This window comes from Scylla paramamosain, chromosome 36 (genome assembly GCF_035594125.1).
Source record: "Scylla paramamosain isolate STU-SP2022 chromosome 36, ASM3559412v1, whole genome shotgun sequence".
In the NCBI taxonomy this organism is placed as follows: domain Eukaryota; kingdom Metazoa; phylum Arthropoda; class Malacostraca; order Decapoda; family Portunidae; genus Scylla; species Scylla paramamosain.
The window spans coordinates 9,284,408-9,304,407 of NC_087186.1; the positions used below are offsets into that span (position 1 = coordinate 9,284,408).

The following is a 20,000-nucleotide window of genomic DNA, read 5'->3' on the forward strand; positions in this document are numbered from 1 at the left end:
CGTCTTGTGGTCTTTGGGCGTGGTTTCCTAAGCCGGGGGTTGCTCTTGTGGGCGTGGGCGTGAGGGAGAAAGCTTAAATGATCGTGAAAAGTAAAACTGGCTATTACTTAAACTATTTGTATTGTTTTTATTATTAATTCACTTGTTTTATCTTCTTCCTTCTTCTTTCCTTGCATATTTTATCCCTCATTATCTCTCTCTCTCTTCCGCCTTCCTTCTCTTCCCGCTTCCCACTTCTCTATCTCTCTCTCGCTCTCCCCCTTCCCCGCCCCTCGCCCCACCCCACGCCGCCCTCGCAAGATAAGAGTCTTCACGTAATATTCATCAGAAGTCCCTCGTCATTAGTGGTAATATTCCAGCCAGTGTTGGTGGTGATGGGGGAAATATTACTAAGACTTACTTCATAGATTTTTTTTGCTCTCTCTCTCTCTCTCTCTCTCTCTCTCTCTCTCTCTCTCTCTCTCTCTCTCTCTCTCTCTCTCTCGTTCGTATCTCTCGTTTTTTTTCGTATTTCCTCACTTCTTCATTCTTGTTATTTTTCTTATTATTGTTTGTTGTTGTTATAGTTGTTGTTGTTCATAATGGGAGTAGAATATGATAAGCATACATAATTACCATTGATAATTTGACCATTGCTTCAAGTGGTAATTATACAATGAGGCATTTAGATTACATAATATATTATGACGCTGATACAAGTTCTATCAACCATACAATATACATTTTCTCCGTGGCGTCTACAGAGACCCACCATATGCATTATAGGCATCAACAGCAATACACATGATCATAACACTCGCTGCATTACAGTAACAACATTAGACGCTATAGGCTGGACTAGTGAAACATTACCCGGTCGTTCGGTATCTCGACTCCTGTTTCAGAAATCCAGTGGTGAGGTGCCACGTAGCTGATGTCCGAGTGGCGAGAACCCAGGCTAGCCAGTACACCTCAAGCAGGCAGTAGGGGATCATACTCTCCTCTATAGCTGTTTCAAGTCTTTGGAAGGAGTTTTGCAAGGTGTTCTTGAAGGTATTGAGTTGTGTTGGTGTAATAATGATCGAAATTCGTCAGTACACCTTAAGCTGATAGTCAATATATCTTACTCTGCTGGTGATCTCCGCGCTCTCGTGTTTGTGACGGCTTTGGTGATAAGGTAAGTGGTGATACTGGTGATGGCAGGGTATATGTGATGGCAGGGTAGACGTTGGTGTTGAGTGGGTGGGGAAGGTTTAAATAATAAGGTGGTTGGTGTGTGTGTGTGATGTTGGTGTCTTAATTTCATTCCCGATTTTCTACAACCGCCTCAGAATAAGGAACACGTTTTCTTATCCTAGCTTGTGGTGTTGTACTGTTAACGTTTCCAAGCTTTTTTCTTTGTAATCCCAATTTGTGGTTGTGTTGGAAGTTTTACGTAGTTTTTTTTCTAATCCCAGTTTGAGGTTTTATTGGTGTTTCCAAGTTTTACGTAATAAAAACCAGAATCGGAACCAAAACCAGGATCGGAACCATTCTCATGACTCCAAGATATAGTGGAACCTTGGTTAGTCTTTTCCCTGGTAAGAGTTTACAAAATTTTGACTTGATTCGGTCCCCGTACTGATTATCTTCTCGAACAACCTATGCGGCATCTTTATTTTTTTGTTGTGAATTAACATGCAAAATAACCATAACTCTGTACCGCATAAAACAAACTTAACACTCCTCTACGCCGCACAGCTGATGTAAAATGTCTCTCCACAGCTGAGCAGTCCCCGCTATGAGGCTGAGAGAAAACTGCGGGAACTGCGTTTGTTGGGGGTTACTCGGCTAGATTCCTCCCACCGGACTCGTTCTGAGACTAAGAGAAAACGGTGGGAACTGCGTTTGTTAGGAGTTACTGATCCAGCTTCATTTTACTGAAATGGATGTACATAAAACTTCATTGAACTGCAATAAATAATATCTATTTCTACCAACAGACTTAAGGTGCAGCACAGCCATCCATCACTCCACCCCCCCTCCCCCCTGGTGACTCGCGACGATTAATCGGCGTCCTGTGACTGAAATTGGCAACGCATCACTTCACCATCCCATTTAGTGACTCGTGATGATCAGCCCCCTGTAAGTGACTGAAATAGTAATGAGTGATGAATATATTAGACGTAGGTTAGGAAGCGACTGAAATAGTAATAAGTGATGAACATATTAGACGTAGGTTAAGAGGGGACTTGATAGAAGTCTTAGTGATATAAGGGTTATAACAAGGGATGTAAGCAAAGTTCTTGGTCGGCAACCAGAATAAAAACCAGAATAGAATAAGGAACGAGCTTGAAAAATTTAGGTTTAGAAAAGATGAAGAAATTAGTTCTCAAATAGTGGTAGATGAGTGGAATGGACTCCGTAATCATTTGTGCTAAAACATGAGGGTGCTTCAAGGGAAGATTAGGCAGGTTTATGGATGGGGTTGTTTTTTTTTTTTTCAAATAGTGGTAGATGAGTGGAATGGACTCCGTAATCATTTGTGCTAAAACATGAGGGTGCTTCAAGGGAAGATTAGGCAGGTTTATGGATGGGGATTTTTTTTTTTTTTATGTAGGAAGGACACTGGCCAAGGGCAACAAAAATCCAATAAAAAAAATTTTGCCCACTGAAATGCCAGTCCCATAAAAGGGTCAAAGCAGTAGTCAAAAATTGATAAGTGTCTTGAAACCTCCCTCTTGAAGGAATTTGTCATAGGAAGGTGGAAATACAGAAGCAGGCAGGGAGTTCCAGAGTTTACCAGAGAACAGAAGCAGGCAGGAAGTTCCAGAGTTTACCAGAGAAAAGGATGAATGATTGAGAATACTGGTTAACTCTTGCGTTAGAGAGGTGGACAGAATAGGGGTGAGAGAAAGAAGTCTTGTGCAGCGAGGCCGCGGAAGTAGGGGAGGCATGCAGTTAGCAAGATCAGAAGAGCAGTTAGCATGAAAATAGCGGTAGAAGACAGCTAGATATGCAACATTGCGGCGGTGAGAGAGAGAGAGAGAGGCTGAAGACAGTCAGAGTTAAGACGAAAAGCTTTTGATTCCACCCGGTCTAGAAGGGCTTTTGATTCCACCCTCTCTGTCAGAATCGTCCAAGGTAGTATTTAGCAAAGGTTTGAGCTAAGAGTTCAGCTTTAGAAATAGATGTGATAGCAGTGGTGCCATCTGGTTGAAATAGGAGGGAAAGAAGCAAAGTTATTAGATATTTTTGGCTAGATGCCAGAAATCACGAGGGGAGTTAGATCTTGAAAGGTTTTAACATTTTCTGTTAATGGAGTTTTAGGCTAGTTGGAGAGCAGACTTGGCATGGTTCCGGGCAGAAATATAAAGTGCATGAGATTCTGGTGATGGAAGGCTTGAGTACGTTTTGTGGGCCACCTCTATCATGTATAGCACGAGAACAAGCTGTTAAACCAAGGTTTAGAAGGTTTAGGACGAGAAAGAGGAATGCACGCCTCCATGCCAGACACTATCACCTCTGTTATGCGCTCAGCACACAAAGACGGGTCTCGGAAACGAAAGCAGTAGTCATTCCAAGGAAAATCGGCAAAATACCTCCTCAGTTCCCCTCAACTAGCAGAGGCAAAACGCCAGAGGGACCTTCGCTTAGGGGGATCCTGAGGAGGGACTGGAGCGATAGGACTTGCAAGATAAAGATATGAGATTGTGATCGGAGGAGCCCAACGGAGAAGAAAGGGTGACAGCATAAGCAGAAGGACTATAGGTCAGGAGAATGTCAAGAATGTTGGGCGTATCTCCAAGACGGTCAGGAATACGAGTAGGGTGTTGCACCAATTACTCTAGGTCATGGAGGATAGCAAAGTTGTAGGCTATTTCGCCAGGATGGTCAGTGAAGGGAAAGGAAAGCCAAAGCTGGTGGTGAACATTGAAGTCTCCAAGAATGGAGATCTCTGCAAGAGGGAAGAGGGGCAGAATGTGTTCCACTTTGGAAGTTAAGTAGTCAAAAGAATTTCTTAGTCAGAGTTAGGTGAGAGGTATACAGCACAGATAAATTTAGTAAGAGTGACTCTGTAGTCGTAGCCAGATGGTGGAAAACTCGGTGTAGTCGTAGCCAGGTGGTGGTAAACTCGGAAGATTCAAGAGCGTGGGCACAAGAGCAGGTTAAGTCATTGCTCACATAAACGCAGCATCCAGCTTTGGATCGAGGATGAAGTAGGAGGGAACAGAGAAGGGGCTACTGTCAGTTGCCTCGGTTCCCCGAGTTTCCGTGAGGAAAAGATGAGGTTTAGGAGAGGTGGTGTTCTACAGATTGAAAATTAGATCTTGGACCGCGAATGTTGCAGGAGTTAATGAAGAAAAAGTTGAGGGAGGTGTCAAGACACTTAGGGTCGTCGACAGAAAGATGGATGGAAATGTGCAGGTATATTTCATACAGAGACTGCCACATATAAGCCTTTTTGCTTCTTGCAGCTTCCTTTATTTGTTCTAAAATTGAATAAATGGTGATGAATACTCTGTATTTACTAGGAATATTTATTAAATCAGGTTTCATTTGTCCCAACACTGGTCTTGTGCTTCTTGTCTTTTCCAGGCTGCCATGCAATGTCCTCCAGTGAGTGATGGTGCAGTCTGCCATGCAGGATCTTCACATGCAGCATTTTAACAGGGTGTTGGTCTCCATTCAGTGTGTTGGTCTGGGCCAGTGCCAATCCAGATAGCAACTACAGGGAGGAAGAACCAATTTTAAGGATGAAGATCATACTTTGTGATATGCGAGATGGACAGAATGTACATTTGACATAATTGCACCTTCAAAAATCTAAATGTACATTTGACATAATTGCACCTTCAAAAATCTAATTACTAATTCTGTTTTCCACCACCAGATTGTGTCACTGTGGTGGACGAAGCCTGGTTCATCATATATCTACAGTGGTGTCCCATTCCTGGTGCTGTGTTCTACTTGTCCAGTGCTTGCACACTCTAGTCTGTGTATATAATATAACCTGTGTATATAATATAACCTTACTCTATGTTCCTTGTGTGTAAGCCTCTGTGGACTTGCAGTGTTGTGAGTAATGAGCTTCCCAGTGTTCTAAGTCGCAGACTCCCTACCTCAGTGATGTTGATTGATTTGTTTGTTTTTTTTTTAATATTTTTTTCCTCTGAAAATTCTACAGGTTGTTCTCCGGAGAGTCTTTGAGGTATATAATAAAGCATTAATAATGATTCTCCATTAAGCATTTTGTATCCTGTCTTGGTGTTGTATAGCATTGGTGTTGAAGCATTTGTATTGTCTTTTTCTACATTAAGCATTTTGTATCCTGTCTTGGTGTTGTATAGCATTGGTGTTGAAGCATTTGTATTGTCTTTTTCTATATTCCCTAAAATATTTTATAACCTATATTCCCTAAAACATTTTTGTTGTATCTGATTTTCTGTTGTCTGATTTTCTGTTGTATCTGATTTTTCTGTTAACTTTGAATTTTCATCTGATTTTCTGTTAACTTTGAATTTTCAAAGTACTTGGCAAAATACAGGAATAATAAAATGGTTTTATTAAGTGGGAAATTGGGAAATTATCTATGTAGATGAGTGGCAATAAAATGTCAAGTGGGAAATTATATAAGTGGAAAGGAAATTATAAAGATGGTCGGTCCCCTTGAGGGGACCAAGTTTAGTAGGAGTTGTGCTTAGGAGTTGGGATAGATGGAGCTGGGAGGTTAAACTAAGGAGTTGTGTACGAGTTGGGATAGATGGAGCTGGGAGGTTAAACTAAGGAGTTGTGTATGAGTTAGGATAGATGGAGCTGGGAGGTTAATTGCCAATGATAGGAAACAAGTATAAATTTATGAATACCACTAGCCTGCCAACTTCCTGCCTGAAAGCAATATGACATGTAGGATGATGGCTGTATAAATTTATGAATTCCACTAGCCTGCCAACCTCAACTTCCTCCTGCCTGAAAGCAACAATGACGTGTAGGATGATGGGCCCATGGGCCCATTGTTGATCTGCAAATGGTAATAGGGGTGGCTGAAGTGACACTCCTGACTAATAGTAGTAGTACTACTACCCTGGCTTGGCCCAGGGGAGGCTGACCCAGGGGAGGCTGACATTCCTGTTCTGGCAGGTAAGGAGTGCCCTCACTAAAACCCCAACCCTCCAGTTCACTCCAGTTCATTAAGACCCCCAGAATCCTACATACATAAATAAGCACAAACTCCCCACCCTCAACCCACCACATACATACATACCTACATACATCATACATTGTGTGAAACACACTCAACTGCCCACCTTCAATCCACATACATATGGTGTGGGGGTGGTTACACCAGATTCAGCAGAAGGCAAAAGACCAAGTCTGAGGCCAGTCAACAAAGTCATCAACTGAACTGAAATAAGTGGGTCATTTTTGAGGTCTGAACAGTCAACACTGCAACACTATCCTATCCTATCCGTGAATGTTCACTGCAACACTACTATCTCCCTCCCTGGTTGCTCTTTCAGCTACAAAGCTGATAATATAAGCTACATACAAGCTACATCACACCTCCATCTCCATAAGCCATAGTGACAGCAGGTGTTCCAAACCACTTTGTGAGTGTGATGACTTGCCTGACAAATCTTACAACAGCTGACAGCAAAGTGACCGATGTTACCAATGTTCCAGGCTGCGCTTGCAGTGTCATCAGATTCAAGTCACTCCCATACAGAATAGTGAATCAATTATAAGGCATAAGAGGCTTTTACAATTAACATCTGCTGAATAACATCAAAATATACAAGGGATGTTTATTCGTGAAGGCAAACCTACACAACTCTTGTTACACTACTTTCCTGAAGATAAATGTGCCTTGGGTGCCTTGGTAGAGAACAAAACAGCCTTCCAAAGAGCACTCTGAAGAACTAACTGATCTACTTAAGTCAACAAGAACTAAGATCTACACTAAAACTGAGAACCACCACAACTGCCTATTTCACCACACAACAAACAGTTCACGGCACCACCACCACAGAAAACTCATACTATCCACACAATGTATAAAAATAATACTTACTGAGGCATCCTACAACAACAGGGTAACCAATCAGTTTGTGAAAAGGAATGTTCGTGAAATGAGCTTCCACTGTAGTAGTAGTAGTAGCCCTCTCTCTTTCTATCACCTCATGGCTAATCTTATCCGGCAAAGTTTTCAGCCTCTTCAGAAGCTGCTCGTAATCCTTCCTATATTCTGAAGCTTGGCAAACCCATCCTTCACCTTCTCAAGCTTCTGAAACAATTGGGATTAGGTTAGGTTATACTGTGTTTGGGATATTTTTGTGGGTGTATTTGAGTGTCAGGGGGTCTCTTTCTCCTTCCCTCACCTCCTGATGCACTCTCTAACTCCAGGATGTTTCTCTCTCTGATGATGGTGACGGTGGGGTATGTAGTGGGAGGTGGGGGGAGGACTCCACTGCTCCCCACCTCACTTGTTTCCACCCCTTCTTCCATGGTGCTGGTGGTGGTCCTGCTTTTCTATCTTGTCTCTCTACATCTGTATCTGAAAAAGAAAGGACTGCATTAGAAAACTGGTAAATTATCAATATCTTTTCATTTTTTCTAACCTAAATGAACCTAATTCGTAAATCAATTATGTTTTTCAGTTTCCTAACTCAATATCTGCCACACAACCAAACTGATCACCTGCAAGTTACAAAATAGTAGTAGTAGTAGTAGACCTGCTGCTGCTGCTGCTACTGTTACTACTACTACTACTACTACATGCAATCTTATATCCTCAATTTCCTTCCTCTTCTAAATATTCCTTCATTTCATGGAAACACTGGTCACTCGTGTGTGTGTGTGTGTGTGTGTGTGTGTGTTAAGACTAACCAGTGTCGACCAAACCCCCAGCCGCCCTCCCTCCCAACGCCACCACCACCTGCCGTCAATGCACAAATATCCTAGCTTCCTCATCTCCCCACTCCCCACCCCTTAGGTGAACTTTTGGTCTATCTGTGTGTGTGTGTGTGTGTGTGTGTGTGTGTGTGTGTGTGTGTGTATACTAGCCTAACCTGTCCGAGTCTCCACCACCACCACCCCCACTACCATCTCATCTCACCTCAATTCCGCCTCCATTTCAGCGTCTTCCAGGTATTTCTTGCCTCCGCCCATGGCACTAAGTTGAGTCCTTCCGGCACCTGCACCAGTAATGCGCCAAGAGAAAGAATAAGGCCACAAAATGGGAGTAATACCTGACACTAATATCTTGGTGCTTCAGTTTACAGACTGGTTCCCGGAACAGTCTTTCTCCAGGGACTGTTTTACTTTACTTCATCTTGTACGCATTTATTAGCGATGTAAAATTAATAAAACTATATTATAATTCATAAATATTTGATGCATATATGATTTTAAATCTAATAATTTAATTTCTCTAATATACATACTTACAGAGAACGTAGCTTGGCACGGGATTGAATGGGTGACTGCTGTTTCTACTAACTGTTGAATGATGCTTCCTAGACTGAGATTAGGGTTGTCATATATGAACTATCAAAATTCCGGACACCTTTACTAACACCTGATTATGGTCCTGATATGATACTGGAAAACATGTAAATTAATTAAAAGAAACTCAACTTATTTACCTTTGCATATGGCTGATAATCTTGAATTCAGCTTCACTTCCTGGTTTAACAAAATAATGTGTCATCTTCAGTGATGAACCCTCTTCTTGCACTGCTCTCTTATGTTTCTCAGAGCTCACATGTGACTGTAAGTCATTAATGCCTTTGTGCCAGTGAGACAAATGTTCCTGCTTTACACACCAAACACTCGGCTTCCCACTCATCCCTGCCTTTTTTGAAGCACGGGAGTTTGTTCTGCATCTCTGCAGTGAATTTACACTTTCGTTTGGGCATCTTGACAAGAACAAGTAATAGTTGTAATGACGAGGTCACAAGGCCGCAAACAGTAATCCAAACTGACCCCTATCAGAGCTGGTGAAAGACTGGGGCGCGAGCGCGACGTCAAGTGAGGCGGCGTTGGGAAGGCTGCGAGCACCGACTTCATACAGAGTCTTGACCGAAACCAACCCAAAGCAGCTGCCACTCGGTGAACCCCTCTCTCTCTCTCTCTCTCTCTCTCTCTCTCCCATCATTTCAACCCAAGTAAATTTAATAAATGTGATTTTTTAACAGTTAGTAATGATGGAAGGTGAAATTCCGGACATTTAAGGGATTTTCAAAAATCCCCCCGACGCAGATTTCGTTATCTGATTTCCGGTTATGTCCGGGAAAATCCGGACGTATGGCAACCCTAACTGAGATCCTCTTTGAAAGGACATAACACAAACAAATTTCGTGTCTTATCTCAATGTCAGGCTAAGAATACAAGGGAGAGGGGCCCCGTTATCCTCTCCTCCCATTGAGTATATTGGCAGCATGCAACAAATTAGGGAGCTTCAAAAAATAAGACATATTCATGGATGGGGATGATAAGTGATAATAGGGAGGCATGTTTTATACAAGAACTGCCATGCGTAGGCCTGAAAGCTTCTTGCAGCTTCCCTTATGTTCTTGTGGGATGTGTGAACCAGTGATACGCAGCTCAACTATCACTTACCAATACTCCACTTTCCGCTCAAGGAATAGGTAGTTACACAGTTCCTTTTAAGTCACTGACACGCTGCATAACTTACTTCAGAAAACATAAATTTCCAGGTTAAGGAAGAAGCAGCTTGTCGTATGTGTCACCCATTGCATCGTGACTATCTAGAATGCCAGTGGTGTTAGAAAATTAACACAGGAGCCTCAATCACTGCCAAGGGTTCGAGTACTGATGTGAAGGCTGCTAGGAATGACATCAGAGTGAATCACAACTATTTATTCCAAAGCTTTTTTTTTATAATTTTTGTGGTGCTTTAAACACAAACAAAAACACACATTGGAACGAGGTGAGATGAACAACACTGGACAAAGAGTGACCAAGCGGCAGGCAGTCAGTCAGTCAGTCACACAGCGAAATATTAAATACAGAAAAAAGAGAGGCGACTTCAAGTAATGCCATACGAGATAATGGTATTAATAATGATAATAATAATAAGAGTTATAGCTGTCACAATGTTTAATAAGTTGAGAGATCAATTGGTGATTTATATTAAAGTATGTTAGGAGAATGGATGATTCCGTACACTGCTTGTCAGGACTCCCAGACAGTCTTTGTAAATTGAGGAAAAGTAAAGAGTAACTCATTCAGACAGGAACCGACACACAACAGACATCTTTGGGACATGCATGGGACTGCATGGAATATATTAATAAATCAATTAGGTAACAGTAGTAAGGACGAGAGTACCGGAATGCAGGAGACAGGCGGCCGGCCCCACTGGGTGCGGCGCGGCCTGAGGTACAGATGACACGCTACCAAGAGTAATATAAACTAATAGGAACACAACATTCTTAAAGAAATCTTGGAATGTATAAATATACAAACTTTGGAATGGACAGTGTAACCTTAAAAATATTGAGATAAATTATTAAGTCTAATATTTATGTACAGACACTAACTGTAACTTTGGCCGCTAGCCTTAATACTTTGGAGAGAAGAGACCTACTTAAGTATAAATAAGGAGAAGTAAACTACTCAATCCCTGATCCACGAAGATTGTCATCGATCTAGGTTAAGATATGCTCTCATTCTTGGCGCCGCCCACTCCCCACCCACGCCCGCCCGCCCCGCCCTCCCCCCGCCCCGCCTCACGCCCACTCGCTGCTAAATGAAAAGCTTAGGCACAAGACAAATGATTTTGGCCCCTTGTATTTGAACAAAACGTTGGAAATATTGGCAACTAAAGGAAACACTACGAGATAATAATAACATTTGGCAGGTACTGTACAAGCGACACGGAAAAAAAAAATAATAACAATAACAACAAAATCAACTTGGGAGTTAAAGCATCACAGACGAAAAAGAATGAAAAATAATGAACGAAACATCATTTTAACCACCGAGTTGTTATATACAGTCTATATACAAAAAACATTCAACTTACGAGTTATCATAGAAGTGTCTAGGCCACGTTGTCAAGGCACGAATTATTGAATTTCAAGGCAAACTGTGAATGCATTAATGTCGGAAATTAAGGTAACAATGAATATAAAAGAAGAGGAGAGGTTTCGTTCAGGACATCTACAAGCTATGACACTAACATTGCACTCAGCTAGCGGAGGAAAAGCCACCGCGTGTTCTCTTCCTTCCACACCGGCGAACCGCGTGTGTGTGTGTAGGTATGTAGGTACATGTGTGTGTAGGTAGGTGTGCGTGAGTGGTGTGCGCATGACAGCTTCACCTCACACCTGCTGCCCTTCAGGTCTCCACGGCTGCTGCACAGACAGACAGACAGACAGACAGACGCACGTGCACGCCGCTGCCCCGCATCATTACCGGACGCCGAGGAGTTTCGCCGCATCGTCTGCAGACTTCGAGGTAAGGAGGTGATCGACTACCGCTCTTTTCGTCCCCAGGAGATTGGAGATAAAGTCACTCCCTTCCGCCTCCTCTTTGCGCTCCTCCTTCACCTCTGACTTGACGGGGAGGGCATCGTGGGGCTCGGCGTCGGGGAGGTAGGGCGTGGAATCCTGCTTGGGGATGGGGACGGGGAAGACAGGCCTGGTGTGGTGCTCAGAAACATGTTGCTTCAGCTCCGCAAGGCTCCAGTACCGCTGAAGACAGAACATACAGCTCACCTGCATGCAAAATACAGTGTTCCTTAGGTTAGTGTTCCGAGGACCTCACTGTCATGTATACTAATATAGTCTATTCTAGCCCTGCACTTTCTACCTGTCTTTCTCAAGGTGTCTCAGGCCAGTATTCTGAAACGCTTCGCTCTCTCACCAGGGCTGTTTTCAAAGGCCACAGAGGTGATTAACTGGGTTCTCAAGAGTGTTTCTTCGGTTGATAATATAGAATTTTATTAATTTGTCACTAAAACCGTAAAAAAACACCCTTAAGAACATGTATCACTTCATCTGGGGCCTTTTGAAAGTAGTGAAGGGGCAGAAGTGTTTAGAATATTGTTCTTAGTAACCTCGACAACTGCGAGTCATGGTTTTCTCTCCCTCTCCCTCTCTGGTGCACTGCTGCCTATCAAGTCTTACATAAGCTTCTAATTCCCTGACAACGGACCTTTGGCTTCAAGCGGGGCCACGTAAAACTCTCGTTATCAGCAGTGACGTGACAGCTTTCCTAACGTATGGATATGGAGTGGCTTTGAGAGGATTTACTGCCATTACCAACACTTCACATGCGATAAGGAGATACGCGGCAAGTACTTGGGATTGGTGCAAGTTAAAGGAACTGACTGACTCTCTCTGGCTGAAAATTACTGGTTATAACTGCATAGTGATAATACTATGGAGAAGCATACTATAGTTAACTAGCGGTATTTAGGCATGACAAGTTAGTGACCTTCCATAGTCAAGAATGAGGTAGTAGGAGGAACTGTAAGGCGGCAAGACTGACCTTCTCTGTGGTGGTGGCCGTGGTGTCAGCGGCGGGGGACAGCGGCTCGTTGTTGTTCTCCGGCGTGACGGGGTCTGTGTTGATCACGTTCTGGGCGTGCTCGGGGTGGGACTTGCTGAGGTGCAGCATCGCCGCGTCCCGGGTGGCCAGAGGCGCCTCGCAGATGTGGCAACGGAAGGGCCTGGAGTCGTCTCGGGGGATGGCCGTGTCGCTCGCCTTCTCGTGCTTGAACATCTCGTGCTTGCGCAGACTTTCGATGTTGGTGAAGGCGGCGCCGGGACACTTGGCGCAGCGGTACGGCCTGTCGCCCCCCGTGGTGTGCGGCGAGTCCGGGTGTTTTCGCAGCAAGTGTCGGTCGCAATTGGACTTTGTGGTGAAGGGAAAGTGGCAGACAGGACACAGGTAGGGCTTCTGGCCCGTGTGGGTGCGGATGTGGCGCACCAGCGAGCTGGACCAGGGGAACTTTCGCTGGCAGAAGGGGCACTTCTGTTTCTGGGGCGCCGAGGAGTACGCGCTGCGCTTGCCCTCCTCGGAGAGCGAGGTGGAGGTGGAGTCGCTCTCGTTGGGGCCGTCCTCCTCCCCCTCGCTGCCCACGAAGGGGAAGCTCTGGCTGGAGGCGGTGATGAGCAACTTGTGCACACTGGCCAGGTCCTCTTCGCGGCCCCGCTCCTCGCAGCTCTGCTCGTCGTACTTCTCGCAGTCCTCTGCCTCTTTGTCTCTGCACTCTCCTGACTCATCTCCTTCCTGAATGTCCTCCTCCTCTTCTTCTTCTTCTTCTTCTTCCTCCTCCTCTTCCTCTTCCTCTTCTTCTCCTTCCTCCTCTGGACAGTCGTCAATGATGAGGTCCTTCTCCCCCTCCTCCTTGAGGCGCACCTCTTCCTTCTCCTCCCCCGCCTCTTTCTCGATCTTGATGATAAGCTGCTCCCGCACGGCGCTGGAAATGGTGTGCGGCGCCTCGCGCTGCGTGGCCACCAGTGCCTCGCTCTCAGGCCGCGGCGCGCCGCCCCCGCCGCGGGGCCGCTGCTGCCACACGTCTGGGTGCTGCTGCTTGATGTGGCGCTCCATGTTGGAGCGCAGCGTGAAGCCCTTGTCGCATAGGCTGCAGCGCCACGGCCGCTCCGTGCGGTAGCGCCGCTGCTTGGGCTTCTTCATGAGCACAGAGTTGCGCATCGTGAAATGCATCACGTCCTCCTCGCTGGGCTTGGGCGGAGGCGGTGGCGGCGGCGGCGGGGCGGGCACAGGGCCCTCGGGGGCCGCTGGGGGCTCCTCGGTTCGCTCTTCAGCGCCGCGCAGCTCAGGCCGCGGGATGCGCAGCAAGGGGTTCTTGGCGGCGGCTAGGAGGGACAGCTGGAAGGGGGCGTTGTGGGGCAACATGGGGGAGCCGCCCCCCAGCAGGCCGCCGCCAGAGGTGAGGTGAAGGCCTCGCTTGAGTTCCTTCTGGTACTCCTCCAGCAGCGCCGCGTCGAATTGGTGGCCCATGCGATACTGGCTCATGAAGACCGGGAACTGCGCGGGCGGGAAGGCGCTGCATAGTGGCTGGGAGTACACGCTCAGGGGGAAGGGTGGCCGGGGGATTTTGAGCACGTCGGCAGGGGAGCACTCGGGAGAGGACTTGGGGCTGCGGTCCGGGGCGTCCTCCTCCGCCACCTGCTCACGCCGCGGCTTGGACAAGTCCTCGGGCTGCTCCTGCTCCACCTTCACCTCCGTCACCTCCACGTCCACGTCCTCCTCCTCCTCCTCTTCCTCCTCCTCTTCTTCCTCCTCGTTTTCTTCAGCCATCTCCCTCTCCGTGTCCCTCTTGGACATGCTGAGGTCGAGGGGCGCGTCCTCAGTCTCCGCGGGCATGGGCGGCATGACGGGCGTGAGAGGGCGGTGCTGCACCATGACGGGCATGGGCACGGGCGGCTTGGGTGAGAAGGCGAGGGGGATGTGGTGGGGGGGCGGCGGGTGGGGGGCAGTGAGGGGCACGGGCATGTGGAGCTTGGAGAAGTTGAGGAGTGACTCTACGGGCGTGAGATCCTGGTGGTCGAAGCGATCCTCGGGCGGCCTCGTTTCCACCAGGCTGGCGAGCGTGCGCGCTGACGCCGCCTCAGAGTGCTGCTGGATCACGTGGCGCATCACGTCGTTCTCGGAGGTGAAGGCGCCGCCGCACAGCTTGCACGAGAAGGGCTTGGTAACGCCCTCGGGGTGCGAGGAGCGCATGTGGTCCCGCAGGACGGAGCGCGCTTTGCAGTCGATGTGGCAGATCTGGCACACGGTGTCCAGGGAGGGATCGCCGCCGCCGCCCTCCTCCGAGGGATGGAAGGTCATGCAGCCCTTCACCTCGTCGCGGGACTGGCGGCGGTGGATGTTCTTGATGTGACGCTCACAGTTCGCCTTGGTAGTGAAGGCGATGTTGCACAGCGTGCACTCGTAGGGCGTGTCGCCCTTGTGGCTCTTCATGTGCTCCTTGAGGGTGTTCTTGTCATTGCTGAAGAAAGAGCACAGGTTACAGCGGTAAGGCGGCGCCACCATGTGCGCCAGGTTGTGGGATTTGAGCTTGCGCAGGTTGGCGAACACTTCCTTGCACAGGCGGCACGGGTACTGGCCGTTCAGCTTCATGTCGCGGTAGTCTCGCGCGAACTGCTCGTTGTGGGTCAGCAGAGCCCCGCCGGGCACCATCTGCTGGCCGCTGCTTCCGGGGGCGGCGACGGGCGCGGCGATGCGGCCTGGCGTGGGGTGTTCGGGCGACGCCTTGGCGGAGTCTGCGGGTGCCGGGGAGTGTTGGCCCGGCGGGGGCAGCCGCAGCGGCGGCCGAAGCGCCTCGTGGGCGGGAACCCCGAAGGCAGGGAAGGAAGTCTCGCGGCTCTTCTTGTTGAGGAGATCCAGGACCGCCAGGAAGCTTTCCTTGCCGGGCTGCGCCTCCTCGCACAGGTGGCGCTGGTGGTGGCGCGTCAGCTCAGCCACATTGGAGAAGCTGAGATCGCAGCGCATGCACCTAAGGGGCGCGGGCGAAGGCGCCGCCGCCGTGTGCTCCCGCATGTGCATGAGCCACGAGTCGGCGCAGGGGAAGGTGATGTGGCACACCTGGCACCGGTGACTGCCCACGCTGTCGTCCGCAGCGCCCTCCTGGCGGCTGGACGCCTCGCACACCTCCTTGGCAATCAGCGGGAACTTGGAGGTGGAGAAGTCCGTCAGAGTGAGGTGCAGGCGGGGCGGCGCCGCGGCGGGGTGCATCATGGAGTTGTGCAGGTGCAGGGAGCGGTAGTTCTTGAAGCCCACGTGGCACGTGGAGCACGACACCTGGTACTCAGGGTGCACAGCCTCCACGTGCTGCTCCAGGGCGTGCTGGCTTGGCTGCTCCACGCCACACGCCGGGCACGCCAGCTCCTCCTCCGCCTCCAGGCGCACCAGCTTGGGGGGCGCCGCGCCGCTGTCGTCGTCCTCATGGGGTCGTTTGTAGGGGGAGCCCGGCGCCTCCTCCGAGCACAGGTCACTCTCGCTCGTGTCGGAGCTGGCGCCGCCGCCGCCTCCCCCGCTGCCGCCGCCGCCGTTGCGGAGGTGACCGCGGATGTGGCGGTGCATGTTGCCGTTGGTGGTGAAGTGCGTGCCGCAGATGTGGCAGCGGAAGGGGCGCTCGCCGGAGTGCACCAGCATGTGTCGGTCCAGCGAGCTGTTGCTGCTCAGCTGCTTCTGGCAGATGCCGCAGCAATACATCTTGGTGCCGTTCTCGCCCTCCACCACATGGTTGTGTTTGCGGATGTGCTGCGTAAAGTCGTGCTGCGAGGGCAGCACCTCCTGGCACACTGGACACGCGAAGCTGCCGACGCCCGCCCCCGCCTCGGCCTCGCCCTCGCTCCCGCACTCCGTCTGCAACAAGGAAGAGCATGTGTGAGTGTCTGGCCGACCCCCGACCCCGCCACACCGCACCGCGACAGCCGGCAAGCGCGACCCTCCGCCCCCCACCCCCGCCTCCCTCCGGCTAGCAGTACTGCGCTGGGAGCCGCCGCCACAGCCGCGTCCAAACACCCCACCAGGGCACCGCTCCCCCTCCCCCCCGCCACCCTTCGGCGCAGCGGGAGGAAGTGGGAGAGAAAGGGAGGTGTTGTGGCAAGAGAAGGGAGAGGGAGACAGGGAGGGAAAGACAGACGTGTAATGCGACCGTGCCCTCAGGCTACATACACCCCCCGCGGGCTGTGACTGACTGGCTCAATGGCTGGCCACTCAACCACTCAACCACACCCGCCCGCCACTCACTGCTCACCGCACGCGCGCGCACACACACACACACACACACACACACACACACACACACACACACACACACAAAGCCTCCGGCAATGAATGTCTTGGTCAATCACAAAGGGCGTGTGACTTCCCGAGAGTTGTGTGTGTGTGTGTGTGTGTGTGTGTGTGTGTGTGTGTGTGTGTGTGTGTGTGTGTGTGTGTGTGTGTGTGTACTATTTTAGCTTTGTTCCATCAAGTATCATGTGCATTGTATTTAGATTCCAAAATTTGTGCTTTATGTTCATGCAATAATTTCCTAATGTGTGTGTGTGTGTGTGTGTGTGTGCCACAAGTGGCTGAATACACTCCTTGATCCGTGACGCACTTTAAACACTCTCCCCAGCACCACATAGGACAGCATCACCACACCACATCACATCACCACTTGATTACCACAAACCTTAACTCCATTACACCACAGAAGACCACCAAACACACACACACACACACACACACAGACACATACGCCCCTCACCATGCCAACACACATGGGCCCCACCGCCGGCCGAAGCACCAGCAGGAGGGGCGAGGGACGTCACTGAACCACCCCACACAGGCACGACCCAGTAACTTCAACGAGCGACTTCACTAAGCTGCCACTCCTGCAACAGTGTCCATGCGCACTGACCGGGGCTGGCACTGAAGGAGGGGAAGGAGAGCAGGGGGAGCGAGAGAGAGAGAGAGAGAGGGGGGGGGTCCTTACCTCTACTTTGTGAACCTTCGTCGGTTTCCTCTTCTTCGCCCCCGATAACGGCTCCTCATTGGTCAACGGGTGCCTCTCTGCCTTGTCATTGGTGGACTGAAGGCGCACCGAGCTGTGATTGGTCGGCTCAGCAGCCATGTGGGCGGAGTCTGGGGTGGGGGGAGCCTCTGGTGATGGGGGGGTGGAGCCGTGGGAGGAGTCTTGGGTGGGGTCACACTCCGCCCTCAGGGGGGAGGAGCCTGGGGGGGTCAGCGTACCCTTAAGCTCCGGGGACGCTGCTGCGGCCATGTCAGTCTCACCTACAATGACACCAATTAGCGATGATTAGCGATAGCACAGTTAACACACTTACACACACCTGCCACTCATCACCACACCCACAGCCTCGCCACTATCACAAGTGCGCAGGTAACCCTCATACCTACACACCTGTCACTTACCACCACACCCGTAGCGTCACCACTATCATAAGTACACAGGTAACTCACGTCCACAGGTAACTCACACACACTCCTACCTCCGCACACCTGCCACTCATCACACCCACTATACACCGCCTCGCCGCTATCACTGCATCACTGCCTCGGCTCACCTCACACACAATCACCCACCACTGCAAATCTATCTTATCGTCTACATCTGGTAAATCTGAGCCTAATCTTCCCCTCAACGTGACGCAATGAGGGGGAACAACACTCCACACCTACGGAACGCCTCTTGCATCATCACGTGACGGCGTACGTAACACACACACACACACACACACACACACACACACACACACACACACACACACACACACACACACACACACACACACACACAACTAAGGCACAATATTGGTAAAAAAAAATCTGTATGTGTACAAATACAATAGCAACAAGAACAACAATAATAATAATAATAGTAATAATAATGACTGCTATTCTTTCTTCCATGCAGTTTCCCAGTCTAATAATTCTAATACTATCACTATAACAAACTATGATGGTAATACTAACTACATCTTGCAAGCTTCCACTGGCAAACTCACTAAACAATCCAAGCACACGACGATTCACGGCAAAGTAATGTGTTTCTAATGAACAACCAAACTATCTTAAAAAATAAATAAATAAATGATAACAATAATAAAGAAAGTGAAGAAGGACGATCGAAAAAAGTTAGTGTCGAGATGAAATGAGAAAAAAAAAAGTTACACACACACACACACACACAATTATATTCTTACAAACTCCAAAAATCACTGAAAATTCACTATGAACCGCGAAAGGTGACGGGACGGAGATGAGAGGAGGATGAAGATGACGGAAAATGAAAAGCATGAGGAATTGTTGAAAGGGGATAGGAGAAGGAAGAGGAGGAGGAGGAGGAAGAGGTGACATATTACTTACAGTACAGTGTCTGATGGCTGGGTGAAGGTATAACACCGAAGATTTTGTGTCTGTATTCTTCAGCGGAGACTACCATCTCTACTGTGTTCTTGGCGCGCCGACACACACACACTCTCACACTCACTCACTCTCTACAGTAATTAAAGCTTGAACCAAAAATTCACCGGTGTGTGGCCCGTAGTGGTAAGCTTAGGTGTCAGCTTAACCACTACGAATAAAGCTTAGTATCTGTACAGGAGTCTTGCAGGGTAGGCAGCTTGACACTTGCTAAGCACACGCACATATTTCCTTGCTTCGTCTTCTTTCAGTCCGCTAGCAAGCACTACAAACTACTACCTAATGCACTAATAGCCGGTCGCCCCTCCACGGTCAAGGCAGAAAACTATTAACACTGGACGTGGGTATCAATTACTTGGGGCTTCCACTCTCCTCTCATGGATGCAGACTCTCCGTGAGTAAGGGACGTAATGACTAGCGAGAGGTTGGAATGGTACTGGCCGCGCGCCCGTCCCGCTGCGTTTATATTTCCTCGGCTCCTCGCCCTCGGGTACCATTTAGGTTTTATTCGCCGTATCCTTTTCCGCGCTGCCAACGATTATCTGCATTAGAAAACCAAACGGGATGTGCTAGAAATTACTTCGTGGAGTTAGCACACGTGGGGAAATCAGAGGAAGTTGCTCGTATCGACGGATAAATGAGTGGAAGAAAATGTGTGTGTTGGGCGCGGCATGTTACAAGCGTATCATCTGAGGAGGTTGATGGAGAGAGGCGCGGAGGCGAGGCGGGCGTGAGGAGACATTCAAGAGCTGGCTGGAGATGACACAGGCTGGTTTTTATTACACTTATTCCCTTCCACGTCTCCCTCGTTTGCTCTGAATAAAAAAAAAATGATAATAAATAAAAAAAAAAAACTATTACCAAATATTTAAGCATTTCGCCCGTGGAATTGAATAAAAAGCCACATCTCACGCCAAACGAGAGCAAACACTGCATTTCTGACCACGCCACCATACCATTACACTAGTTCATCACAGAAATACCAAGACAAAGAGGAGCAAGGGCGCGGAGTTACAAGGGGAGGAGGGGTGAATCAGTGAGACGGGGTAAAGGGGGTGAGAGACGAGCTTCCAACACAGTCGACGCCATCCTGTCTACCACGG

The 20,000-nt window shown here is 48.8% G+C and overlaps 1 protein-coding gene and 1 long non-coding RNA gene across 7 annotated transcripts in view; both read right to left on the reverse strand.

The window, feature by feature from the left end:
* Nucleotides 1-4,485: 4,485 nt before the first annotated feature.
* On the reverse strand, nt 4,486-8,270 carry LOC135090957 (uncharacterized). The gene is made up of 4 exons (XR_010262215.1): nt 8,075-8,270; nt 7,338-7,513; nt 7,137-7,243; nt 4,486-4,687 (listed from the first exon to the last, which is right to left on the reverse strand). It is a non-coding gene; the product is annotated as an uncharacterized LOC135090957 (long non-coding RNA).
* Nucleotides 8,271-9,825: 1,555 nt separating this feature from the next.
* The window catches only part of LOC135090939 (ras-responsive element-binding protein 1-like), a 209,070-nt gene continuing 198,895 nt past the window's right edge, over nt 9,826-20,000 (reverse strand). For 3 of the 6 annotated variants that reach the window (XM_063988163.1, XM_063988161.1, XM_063988165.1), the window contains 3 exons: nt 17,447-17,745; nt 12,478-16,326; nt 9,826-11,702 (listed from right to left, as the gene is read on the reverse strand). In XM_063988163.1, the coding sequence (XP_063844233.1) occupies nt 11,397-11,702; nt 12,478-16,326; nt 17,447-17,745 (4,454 nt within the window). In that variant the 3' untranslated portion in view covers nt 9,826-11,396. Of the gene's footprint in view, nt 11,703-12,477; nt 16,327-17,218; nt 17,377-17,446; nt 17,746-18,840; nt 19,346-20,000 lie in introns of those variants that run through there. The other 3 variants (XM_063988164.1, XM_063988162.1, XM_063988167.1) reach the window with 3 other exon arrangements.